This window comes from Austrofundulus limnaeus, unplaced genomic scaffold (assembly GCF_001266775.1).
Source record: "Austrofundulus limnaeus strain Quisiro unplaced genomic scaffold, Austrofundulus_limnaeus-1.0 Scaffold89, whole genome shotgun sequence".
Taxonomy (NCBI): domain Eukaryota; kingdom Metazoa; phylum Chordata; class Actinopteri; order Cyprinodontiformes; family Rivulidae; genus Austrofundulus; species Austrofundulus limnaeus.
The window spans coordinates 44,497-56,484 of NW_013952491.1; the positions used below are offsets into that span (position 1 = coordinate 44,497).

The following is an 11,988-nucleotide window of genomic DNA, read 5'->3' on the forward strand; positions in this document are numbered from 1 at the left end:
AAGTAAACTTTAATAGAACTGGTGTACTGCAGCTATAATCAAACTTTAATTAATTGGATAATCTTTTGTTCSGTTCTAATTAATTGAATTTTAAACATCAGTGCGTTCAGTTTGTGTCGCTGGAAGCAGCGTTTAGTTTTAGTGTTGTGCAGTGACCGCAGGAACATCTCCAACTTGTTTAGGATTGATTATTAACTGAGTAAGATGGGGGGCAGCAGTTGTTGGGTCCAGGCACTACGCTGCACAGCCTGCAGCTCCGCCACATCTCTTTTATTATWATAACCTCCTGTTTCAAACACGTTTTACTCCACAGAGACCAGGTGAGTTCACATCATCTCTTATTTCCAGCATCTTCTCTGAGCTGTTGTCAACTCTGCCGAATTTATTCTTTTTATAAGTTTTGTGATTAGTTAAAGTTTCCACTCACATTAAGCCTCAGACACGAGAWGGTGCAGTTGTTTGTTCTGGATTTGATTCTCGTACAGAACCAGAACATTGGGTTTTTATTCTAAAGAGCTGGATTCATGTTCGGTTCTGAAACAGTAACCTTTAGTCTTGTGGTAAACAGTYTGTGAACCCTGCAGGGATTCAGCTCTGAACACATGATGGTGATTACACCATCTGTGCTGAGGAAGGATTTTACCCACAGAGCTGTTTACTTTGGGTCGAAGTTGAATATTTAAAAAAAACACTGATTGTTGAAAAATGATATTAAGTCCAGAGAGAGAAATTAGACCAAATTAAGATCAGTTCTGGACTTTAATATAAGCAGAACATTAAACTCATTTAATGTTTGAAATCTTAAAAAATACTGAGAAAACTGGTTCCAGTGTTCACGAACAACCTCCGTGTCAAAAACTCAATGACCTGATGAGACTGAGCAGCTGGGACACAAGACAGAACGGACATTTGTAGGAGTCAGGCTGAGACTTTCAGAGCTCAGGGCACGGTGGTGGCAGCATCATGCTGCAGTCAGGAAATCAGGTTGAACCTCCAAATTCTTCAACTCCACCTCCAACAAACCACTGCACAGTAGGGACCCAGCTGAACCCAACAGGACAATGGTTTCAAAGACACCATCAGAACTGGTTTCTGATTGGATGAACCAGGCTGATGGTCTTACCAAAGCCTCGACCCAGTAAAGGTTTGTGGACTCWGACTAAAAGCTGGATCTGTAAAACCAGTGAGTTTGGCTGAAAGGCTCAGGTACCACCTGCTGAGAGACTGATCCCAATAAACACAAACATGTTTTTAAAAATGATTTCTGTTTGCTGTGATGATGCAGAAATCTTTAAAATCTATAAATGATTCAGATATTTGTGCTCATGATTGTTTATCTGTCCACACATTTCTGTTTTGTTAAAGTTTGACWGCGTTAAATGAAGTGAACGTATTCTGTAAATGTTTCTGTTTTCAGGCTGATTGTTTGGAAATGAAGTTGTGTCTTTTCCTCCTGCTGTGTCTCCTCCACCTGGTTGGGACTGTAAGAAGAGTTTTACACTTTCCATGCACTGACAGCTGAAACATGATGTCTGTTTGAGCTGAGCCCACTCATCTGTCTRCATCAGGAGGAGCTCAGCCCAGCAGCTCCAGAGCTCTCCAGCTCCACGAACGAAGACGAAAAGAAGAAGGTTCACACCTGTGGAGGAGCGTTCAGCCGTGAGGACCACAGGGGGATAGGGGGCGCTGTAGAGCAGCTGGGTTTAAAGCTGCTTGAGAAGCTTCCTGTCAGCCCACAGCAGCCCAACGTCATCCTCTCACCCCTCAGCTTGGCTTTTGCTCTCGCTCATCTCACCTTAGGTTGGTCACATTTTATTCAACTCATTTTATTCAACCTCCTGATGGAAGTCATCGTTAACCCCGAGGAGTCTCGACAGCGTTCTTAAAGAACATGTTGTTTTTCAGGTGCTCAKAATGAGACAAAGAAACTTCTTCTACAGAGTCTTCATGCCCAAAACCTGCCGTGTTACCATCAGGTCCTGGGCAGCCTCGTGCCTCATTTAAACCACACATCATTGGCTGTAGCAGCACGAATATACCTGAGACCAGGTTTGAGATGGTGAATGCTGCGGTGGTGGTGATTGTTTATCACATTTTCATAAGTTTTATGTAAATTACATTTTCATTTATTGTCTTTCTCTTTACGCCAGGATTTGAAGTGAAGAGGTCTTTTGTTGAGGATTCTTTAGCCAGGTGAGCCTTGTTTGGAAAACACTTGGGAAGGACTTTTCTATTTCGTCACATTTGTCATMAACCCTAACCCTACCCGTTCTCAGGTACCAATCGCAGCCTTTCCCCCTGCTCTCTGTGGACGAGGTCAACCAATGGGTGGAGAACGTTACCAATGGCCACATCCCAAACTTCCTGGAAAGTCTTCCACATGATGTAGTGCTCATGCTCATGAACGCTGTTTACTTCAAAGGTGAACTTTCCACCAAGCACTTCTCAGTTCACAAGTTCATACTTGGAAAAATATTCTCCCAACATGATAGTTTCCTGTTTTGTTTTATTGCAACCTGGAATTTAAATAACAGGCAGACAAGTTGTAAACTACAGTAAACTAAAGACAAATAAATACGGATCTGAATTTCAGTCGTTTATCAGAATGAGGGTTTCTCTGTTTGTCAGARGCTTGGAAGACCCAGTTTGACCCCCTGGTGACCTCGAAGGGAGTGTTTTATCTGGACAACCAGAACTCTGTCTCAGTGGACATGATGAAATCTGCACAGTACCCTCTACGGATGATGGGTGATCCAGACCTGCAGGCACAGGTAACTCCAGCTTTCACTGGGAGTCCACAAACATCAAATACTGAAGTTGTAACTTTTATTATTTTACTTCAGTGCACCCAATGAAATGAATGGAGAAACTCTATTTCATCAACATCGTCCACCTAAAAATATAATTTAAACTTTAAACAAGTCTGAAGTCATCAGATTATCACCAAATATTCATTTTTTATGTCTTCTACTGTTTTTGTTAAAATCACAGTTTAATTATCACAGATTTTATTTGTTTTATATCGTTTATGTGTATCTATGGGCTGAGTTGTTGGAATGGATGACATCATGAGTCACAGCTTTACAAATTTTCACGTTTTTGCTAAATAAACTCTTCATACTGACATTTTGTACTGCATAAATYGATTTTACATCAACTCGTAGATATTTTTGTCTTCTTGTCTCACAGCTGTAGGACTGATGGTTTTCTCTAAAATCCCTCAGAGGTCAGAGTCCCAAACTCTCATTGAGTTCCTCTGTAAAGACTAATTCATTCAGCTCTGAACATTTATGCGTAAAAGTGCATCCTCTCCTGTTCAGGATTAATGATCTCTTTCTGTGAAAAATCCACACAAATAAAGCAGATTTTTAAAATCTTTTGTCCAGGTTGCCAGTTTCCCCTTCAAGGGAAACACCAGCTTTTTAGTGGTCCTGCCCAGAGGAAACGTGTCCTCGGTGCTTCACAAACTGAACATTTCGGACCTCTACAGACGTCTACCTCAGGAACAAACCATGATGGTTAATTTACCCAAAGTGAAGCTTGAATTCCGCCAGGAGCTGGAGGAGGCACTGACCAAGCTGGGTAAGAGCACTGATGTACCATAATGTGATGCACTAGCCACAACATTAGGGTATGGGACACMCGTAGGTTCGGTCTTCTTGTCTTTGGCTCAGTTCCGGTCCACAAGGAGCCCTGAAGCAGCAGTACCAACTGTTTATTGGACTAGTTTAAAAAAGACAATATTTTGCCCCATCAGGATTTAGTTCCACCCATGCTGCCCCCTGACTGAACTTCAGGTGGAAACTGGGCTGTGACTGTTGGAGATCTGTTGGTGATAGGGATGGGTACCGATACTGATTCCCAGGTACTGGATATTGGTACTGAATCGATTCACATGTCAAAGGTACCATCCCTAGTTGGTGACTCAAAGTTGTGAGAAACTTTTAACCAATAAATCTTACAGCTGTGTCTCAAATCACTGATGTTTTTGTGTCCACAACCTACAAAGTTATACTTTAGAACAATATTACGTTGTTTTGTGTCTGTTGTGTGGCCAATGGTGGAGCAGAAGTTAGAAAACACCCTGTAATCAAGAGGTTGCAGGTTCAAATCCTTGGATTGTTAAGAATTCAGGTGGGAAAGGTGAAACATCCACATCTCCTTGAGCAAGACCCTTATGCTGCATTCACACTGAACGCAATTTCAGCGTCAAAATCGCGTCCAAGTTGGACGCTTGTGCACTTTGAGGTCAGACGTGAGTCAGGATTGATCTTGAAGTGCGTTGAGAGCCTCCCCCTCTGTCGGCCTCTGTTTAATGTTGGATGAAATAAAGAAAGTGGCTTTGCTTTATTTACTGAGAGCATGACAATGCAAGACGTTCTAAGTTTGGTGAGTTTCATCACCCAGGAGCTGCGAGCTAACGAGGCTCGCTTTCAGAACTATTTTTGTCCCAAGTCCAYTTTGATGAGCCGTTGACCTGCATTGGTGCTGATATCTTCTGCCAGGACACAAACTACAGGCACTTGATTTCAGCTAAAGAGCTCCTGTCCATCTGTCTCAGGTTAGTGAACATCATTCACGAAACTYTCCTGTTGGAAAATGTGTCACTGCGTCACACAGTGGAGTCTCTCTGATTGGTTGACGCACTGCGTCGAGCTGCAAAATTCAGATTTTCCAACACCAGCATTCAACGTGCTCGACATGCAATTCGCATGTCGAACGCTCAAATCATTCTAATCGCACCGCTCTAATCACGCTKGACGCGTCACAGCACTTCCCAACGCTGCATGACATGCGTCCACCGTAGTCTTTGCATGTAAACCTGATGCACCTGATGCTGAAATCATGTTAGTTGTGAACGCAGCATTAACCTTACCCCAGTGACACCTGAAGAAGTGAGTCCACAATGTGCCCACATAGTTCACCAACTCTTAATGCAATGATGTGCTATGTATTGTTATGTAATGATGAAAGTTGTGCTCTGCATTTGACCCAGGCTTGGTTAGGATTAGGGTAAACCCTATGTGTGTGCCCAGGGAGCTTAGGGACAAGGTTTCTTGCTCAAGGACACCATGACATGTGGATTTGGTGGGTAATCAAACCGACGACCGTCCTACCATTGTACCACAGCTGCCCCACCAACTAGTCCCCAACAGTCCAAGCCTGGTCAGATACTGGTTTCAGTATGGAATGAAGAGGGGATCTAGGGACAGGCTTTGACACATGAAACTTTAGGGATTTCAAAGCTTGGGACACTAACGTTCTTTTCAGGTCCAGCTGAGTCAGAGCTAAGATGTCAACATGTGAAGGGTCATTAACTACCCTTTTCTGTCTTGATGGGTGTCTCTGGCAGGACTGGGTTCTCTGTTTTCTGGTCCTGATCTCTCTGGGATCTCAGTCGAGCCCCTCCGGGTGTCGAGTGTCCGTCACGCCACAACCGTGGAACTCAGCGAAGAAGGAGTTGAAGCGTCCGCCACCACGGTTGTAACCACCACGCGCTCCATGAACCACTTCTCTGTAAACTCTCCGTTCCTCTTCGCCCTCATTGACGATGAGTCTCTGGTCCCCCTCTTCATGGGCGTGGTCACAAACCCRGCCCCCAACAATGACCCTATGCTCAACGATGATCCCCATGGCAACAGTACGATGAACGACCAGCCTGTGACCGAGAAAAGCAGCGTAAGTGTGGAACACATAAACAAACTMCCAGCAGAGGGCAGCAGCGTGACATCCTGCAGCGCCCCCAGTGGAGAAGAGATGCCACCGCAGGTGGACCAGGAGAAACAGCAGACTCAAGGAGACGAAGCCTGCTCCGTACGGGACAATGCTGTCCCAGTCTGAGACCTTCGTCTCAAAGAAACAGGAAGTGTTAGAAGAATCAAATTTCATGTCTTTCAGGTAAAAACAACCCGTTAGCTTAAATGCTAAATTAAAGACTGGACTTCAAGTTTTGCTGTTTAACGTCACTTGTTTCGTCTCTTTTGACTCCATAAGAAAGAAACAAACATGGACAAAAACAATTTACCTTTCCATTGATCAGCAAAGTTTTATTTTTTTATTTGTTACACTTTTTGTTTTTTAGGCATGAGGTTTGGACTTGATTGAATGTAAAAAAAAAACCTTTTCAGTGAATAAAAATCTTTTTACATTTGAAAAAGTAGAGTTGTTTTTACTTGAATCAGACGTAAAAAAAGGGTTTCAGCTGTTTTAAATCTTTAATAGAACACGTATGTTTTAAAATAAAATACATGGTTTTCCACTCTGCCTTCAGAAGACCACATCAGACGTTTGAAATATTTAAACGTTTTACTTGATTTATAGCATTTTATTTAACTTCTATAGTTTAAAACARCTCAGAGAGAAAATAGTTATTTTTAAACTCTGCAGCTTGTGTCTGCCAGGCGCCCCCGCACTTCGAGCATGCGCAGATCAGTGAGGGTGGGCTGAGGGTGTGGGGTGGGGCGAGGGTCCTCATCAMCAGACAGACCTGGACAGACGTGGACCCGTCCGGACCGGAGAGGTGAGTGCTGCTTCTGAACTTTATATCTTTATGTATGAAACTAAAGATCTTCGCAGCCTGGTTCAGACCTGCACCAGTTTGTGGTTCTGAATGTGGATCAGACCGGCTGTAAACTGGATCAGAACTGTTGAGGGTCTGGATGTTTTGGACTTTAATTAAAACCTGTTTCAGGCTCAGAAACATTTGACTCTCTACCTCCAGCTGTCAGCAGACAGAACCAAATCGGAACAAACTTTTCCACCAGGTCCGTTTTCCCTCTCAGCTCTCATGGACCAGCATCTTGTTGGTTCTGAACATTTTAACATTTATTTCTTCTGTCGTAAATATTTTTTAATATTTGATCAGTTCAACAAATATTTCTGTGAGTTCACGTTAAATAATGTTTTTATATCTGACAGTTAAATCAGGACAGAAGCCAYACTTTAATCCTGAATCTGAAGAAACAAACTTCATGTTTCAGGTTCTCCTTCAACATCAGGTGAGTTAAAGCTTCAGTCAGCAGGTTAGGGGTCAAAGGTCATGATGACAGATTTGTCTAATCAGAAGGAACCACAAGACTTCTGAACCAGAACCAGAACAGCTCCTCCCAGCTGTCAGCAGGAATGATGGAGGGATGATGGTCTGATGAGTGGACTCTGTAGATCAGAGGGTTCTGGATGTGAGTCCATCTGTCTGACAGCTGAAGCTTGGACCAAACTGGGTCCAACAAAACCATGATCCAGAACACAGCAGCTGGTCTAAAAGAACAGAAACAAGGTGCTGCAACAGTCCAGAACCTGAACCTGACTGGAACTCTGTGCTGGACCTTCAGAGAGCTGAACACAGTCCAGCAATGGAAAGAAGAGCGAGCCAAAAACATGAGAGAGAAATAAAAATTATATAACATCTTCATTTTTTTAAAAATTTTATTTAACATAAAACAGATCAGAAGCAAAAAACAAAACAAAAAAAACTACAAAAACGTAGTTTTTTTCATCTGAATTGATGTTTTTGTAAAAGAAAGAAGATCAGAGTTTCTGTCAGAATCAGGAAAAAATCTGCTCAATAAGTCGTCTGGGTTTCCCATCAAACATGATCTGTGTGTGTGTGTGTGTGTGTGTGTGTGTGTGTGTACGGGTTTTCATGACATACGAGGACCATTTTAAGACAAAACACCAACACATGGGGACCTAAATGCCATTGGTGGGTGGGGGTTGGGTTTAGGACCAAGGTGTGAATTGAGTTTAGGTTAGTGTTAGGGTCAGGTAGGTACCTGTGAGGTTAGGGTTAGGGTAGGGGGTCAAGGTTCGGCTGTAGAAATGTAATGGAAGTCAATGGAATGTCCCCACATGTATATATGGACACAGCTCTGTGTGTGTTTTCTCTGTGGTTTTACAAACCAGGAGAAGATCCAGATGTGTGTGGAACAAAAGCATCATTGTGTGTTTTTGGTGTTTAAGTGAAACCAGACTGAGACTCAGCAGCTGAAAGAAAACCACCATGACCAGGATTTAGACTTGGCCGGTTCTGATTGGACCGTTTTGTGGTGTTTCTCTCTGCAGTTGAAATATTTTGTGGTTCTGCCCATCATCACCATCTCCATATTTAAAACCAACCCTGAAAGATTTGATCTTTAACAAAGACTCAGACTGAAGAAGGTTCTGCCTGTACTGTATGTACTATAWGTTCTGTCTTTGGTACAAATACTACAGTAATTATACATCAAACTGAGGATGTGTGTTTTTAATGTCTTCTACAGTTCCTGTATGAAATGATCTGAGCTCAGACAGTTAGAAGTTMATGTCTGGATCCTGTGCTGCAGCTCTTTGTGACCCTTGCTGTGCTTTTATTTCAGGATGAAGAGAACAACGTTCCTGCTGGGGTTTGCAGTCGTRCTGAGCTCCTGCTGGGCTCAGGTAACGTTCAACACTCGCTCCTGTTCAGACTTTCCATAAAAACTGAAGACAGATGTCTTTAAAACGTGTGGGTTTTTTTATCAGTTCTGGTGCTTTAAGATGATCTGTCACAGTCAGGCTCTTCTATWAAGAGAAGAAAACTTGATGGAACAAAGTTCAAATGTTGGTCTGAAGATAGAACTAGAATATTTGGAGGTAAAACTTTAATTTTAAAACCATGAGATCAAACACTGCTTTTGGAGACATTCCTTTAGAGAAAAAAACCAAACCTGAAGCCAAAGTTGGAGAGAAAAGACACATTTCAGCATWTTTGTTTTGTGAGTGAAGTTTCCAGATGTTCTGATGGTTTTCTCTGGGGCTGACAGCAGTTGGAGCCGGGAGGCGTGGAGGAAGTTGGAGAAGAGGAAGAACATGTGGAGCTTTTTACCACACCCACAACAAAGATGGGGGCGGCGACCTCAGACTTCGGCTACAATCTGTTCCGCGCACTGTCGAGCCGCGACGCTTCAGCCAACATCTTCCTGTCGCCCATCAGCGTGTCTGCGGCTCTGACCCAGCTGTCCATGGGTGAAGACCTGGACTCAGTCCAAACTCTCACCATAATCAGAGTGAAACCAGTTTTCTCARAAAGAAWCACATGTTTCTGTTGTAACAGGGAACTAAAACCATAAAGTCTCATGAAAGAGAACTGACAGAAAGCCTGGTTATACGTGAACCCACCTGACACTCCCCTCCTGTCCTGCAGGAGCTTCTGACAATGCTCAGAGCCAGCTGTACCGAGCCCTGAGGTACCACACCCTGCAGGACCCTCAGCTCCACAACACCCTGAAGGACCTGCTGGCTTCGGTCCAGACTGCAGAGAAAGGTCTGAGCGGCGCCGCTCGCCTCTACTTGGCTCGACGTGAGTTCACTTCATCAACATTTTGACCCTGACTCCTGAAAACCCCTGAAGGGGGAGAGCTGTATCACTAGCCGTGTTTCCATCAACATTTTTWAATGTTCATTTTGAAGTATCGCATCAGAGAAGGTGAAAGGAAATGGCACAATTTGAAAAAACTTCCTCTAATTCACAAAAACCATTATARGCTCACTTGAAGTGGTTTTTGGGCTTTTCGAAGAAAAGTTAATGCTCAAACGGAGAGATGAAGACACATTTGCTGAATAAGTTCTGATGTAGTGAACATTTACCTCACGTGGTTGATCAGCCGTTCCTGCAGTCTGTTCGGTACCAGGCAGAACCGGTATCAGAGCAACTGGCAGCTGAACCCTCCCCCGCTGTCAACGTCTTCTCAGTTATTCCCGTAACAAGAAGAGAATTGCATTTCTCCACGTCTCCAGACAGCGGTAACATCACCAGAACTAGTTGAAATGACWGATAGTAGAAACGTTCCTGATAACTTCTCTCCAGAGAGTTTGTTACTTCTACTTCCTGTTTACTACAGGCTTGCATCTGACATAATCACACTTTGCATAGCCTGGTTGATTCGCTTCAAGCCAGTTGACGGAAACTTTTCTTATTCGCATTTCTTTTTTTTTTTTACTTTTATTCCCTTTTTTATTTAAAAAATTTGCTCAAAATTCAAATTAAATTTAGATGGGAACACAGCTAGTAAAACCTAAGAAAGATTACAGGAACCAGAAACCTYTGGTCCAGTTGGAGGGTCTGACTGACAAAATAAGACCAAGTCATGACCAGAGTCTTTTACAACATGTCATCATCTGTAAAACATGTGACCGATCTAATGGTCTGGTTTTCAGGACTTCGTCTGAAGCAGGACTTCTTCAAGCTGGTGGAGCAGCAGTACGGGGTCCGGCCCAAACCCTTACAGGGAGGATCTAAAGACCAGAAGGAAATCAATGACTGGGTGTCTCAGCAGACAGGAAGGAAGGTTCAGCAGTTCCTGACCAAACCCCTGCCCCGTACAGCCGGGGTTTACGCTGTGAGCGCCGCCTACTTTAAAGGTATCACCTGGTCTCACATGTAAAGGAAAAGAACCGGTTTACTGGGTCAGCTGGATCTGTTCCTACAGAAACCGGGTCTATAGTCTGAGAGCTACAGTGTGTTAAATGAAGGATGATGCAACATTAGAAACCAAACAAATTGACTGTATCTAAATTTGAAAAAAGTTACTGAGTTAATGAAATGCTGGCAGCAGATTTCCCTCCTGTAGATCCATGAGTTCAAAGGGTCCAGCTACAGGACCACCAGAGTCCTGCTACAGGACCACCAGAGAGTCCTGTATGGTTATTTTTGTTCTTAATTCTCAAAGTTGAGAGGGATTCATTTCCACGCCAGCTGCCTTTATTYCATGTTAGCCGTTTCTCAGGCTCCACCTCCAGAATCAAACCCTGATTTTTTGCAGCTGTGATAGACACAAAGCGTGACATGTTTTATTCTATATTTAATCATGTTTATCAATTTTGAGTTAAGGTTTAAAGTTTAACAGTCAAATCTGCTGTAAAAAGATTTTCRAACATTCTGGTTCTGAACATCAGGGAAGTGGGCGACCCGCTTCAGTCAGAGCGGAGCTCTGGAGAACTTCCAGGTGGTTGGTGGGGCTCCAGTCCAGATTCCCATGATGCAACAGGACAACTACCCTGTGAAGATGGGGGTGGACTCGGACCTGGGCTGCACGGTGGGTGCTGCGGCCGATGAGCTTCAGGTGTTTCCTTCACAGAGAGTCAAGGTTGGTTGTCCTCCTGCAGATCACTCAGATCCAGATGCAGAACGACGTCAGCATGTTCGTCTTCCTGCCTGACGAGGTGACGACCAACACATCTCTGCTGGAGGAGAGTCTGACTGCAGAGTTCGTTCAGGACCTGTCCATGGCGCTCCAACCTGCCCAGGTGTCCCTGACTCTTCCTGTTCTGAGGTTCAGCTACTCCACAGACCTGCTGCCTCTGCTGGGAGAGCTCGGTGAGTCCGAGTCAGTTAACAGAACAAGGATCAAACTTAGGATGGGTGAGGAGGTGGAGCTGTGACCCACTGATCTCTTCATCCTCCTCCTCTTCCTCCCTGCAGGTCTCGCTGAGTGGCTGGAGAACCAAGATCTGACAAAGATCTCCACTCAGGCCGCCAAACTCGGCAGCGTCAACCACAAGGTGGTCATGGAGACAGCCCCTGAGGGTAACCAGTACCCCAGTGCCGCCTCCACAACCTCCCACCTGACGTACCGAGTGGACCGGCCCTTTGTCTACGTGATCCGGGARGAACCATCGGGGGCGTTGCTGTTCATCGGCAAGGTGGTCAACCCCAAAGACCTGACAATATAACACACACACACATACCCACAATCTGGTACAGCCATCTTTATGGGGACCTGGCATTGACTTCCATTATTCTACAGCCGAACCCTGACCACCAACCCTAACCCTAACCTCACCGGTACCTACCTGACCCTAACCCTAACCTCACCGGTACCTACCTGACCCTAAACTAACCTAAACTCAATTCACACCTTGGTCCTAAACTGAACCCCTGACCCATCAACAGCATTTCCCCTTAAGAGGACTCAGGTACCCATAAGTACCAGTCAGGTACCCATAAGTACCAGTCAGGTACCCATAAGTACC

The 11,988-nt window shown here is 44.2% G+C and overlaps 2 protein-coding genes across 4 annotated transcripts in view; both read left to right on the top strand.

Annotated features, from left to right (window-relative positions):
- Positions 1 to 213: 213 nt before the first annotated feature.
- On the top strand, positions 214 to 6,113 carry serpinf2a (serpin peptidase inhibitor, clade F (alpha-2 antiplasmin, pigment epithelium derived factor), member 2a). Its single transcript, XM_014012146.1, has 9 exons — positions 214 to 320; positions 1,418 to 1,483; positions 1,569 to 1,800; positions 1,906 to 2,049; positions 2,151 to 2,193; positions 2,277 to 2,422; positions 2,629 to 2,771; positions 3,387 to 3,582; positions 5,354 to 6,113. Exons 2-9 carry the CDS (start codon positions 1,433 to 1,435, stop codon positions 5,839 to 5,841), a joined length of 1,443 nt encoding a protein of 480 aa, XP_013867600.1. The 5' UTR covers positions 214 to 320; positions 1,418 to 1,432; the 3' UTR covers positions 5,842 to 6,113.
- Positions 6,114 to 6,467: 354 nt separating this feature from the next.
- serpinf1 (serpin peptidase inhibitor, clade F (alpha-2 antiplasmin, pigment epithelium derived factor), member 1) overlaps positions 6,468 to 11,988 on the top strand; it is a 6,342-nt gene continuing 821 nt past the window's right edge. The window contains exons 1-8 of one of the 3 annotated variants that reach the window (XM_014012148.1): positions 6,468 to 6,520; positions 8,355 to 8,415; positions 8,781 to 8,982; positions 9,161 to 9,316; positions 10,174 to 10,377; positions 10,912 to 11,051; positions 11,122 to 11,332; positions 11,438 to 11,707. In XM_014012148.1, coding sequence (XP_013867602.1) covers positions 8,356 to 8,415; positions 8,781 to 8,982; positions 9,161 to 9,316; positions 10,174 to 10,377; positions 10,912 to 11,051; positions 11,122 to 11,332; positions 11,438 to 11,688 — 1,224 coding nt within the window. In that variant the 5' untranslated portion in view covers positions 6,468 to 6,520; position 8,355 and the 3' untranslated portion in view covers positions 11,689 to 11,707. Of the gene's footprint in view, positions 6,521 to 8,354; positions 8,416 to 8,780; positions 8,983 to 9,160; positions 9,317 to 10,173; positions 10,378 to 10,911; positions 11,052 to 11,121; positions 11,333 to 11,437; positions 11,851 to 11,988 lie in introns of those variants that run through there. The other 2 variants (XM_014012147.1, XM_014012149.1) reach the window with 2 other exon arrangements.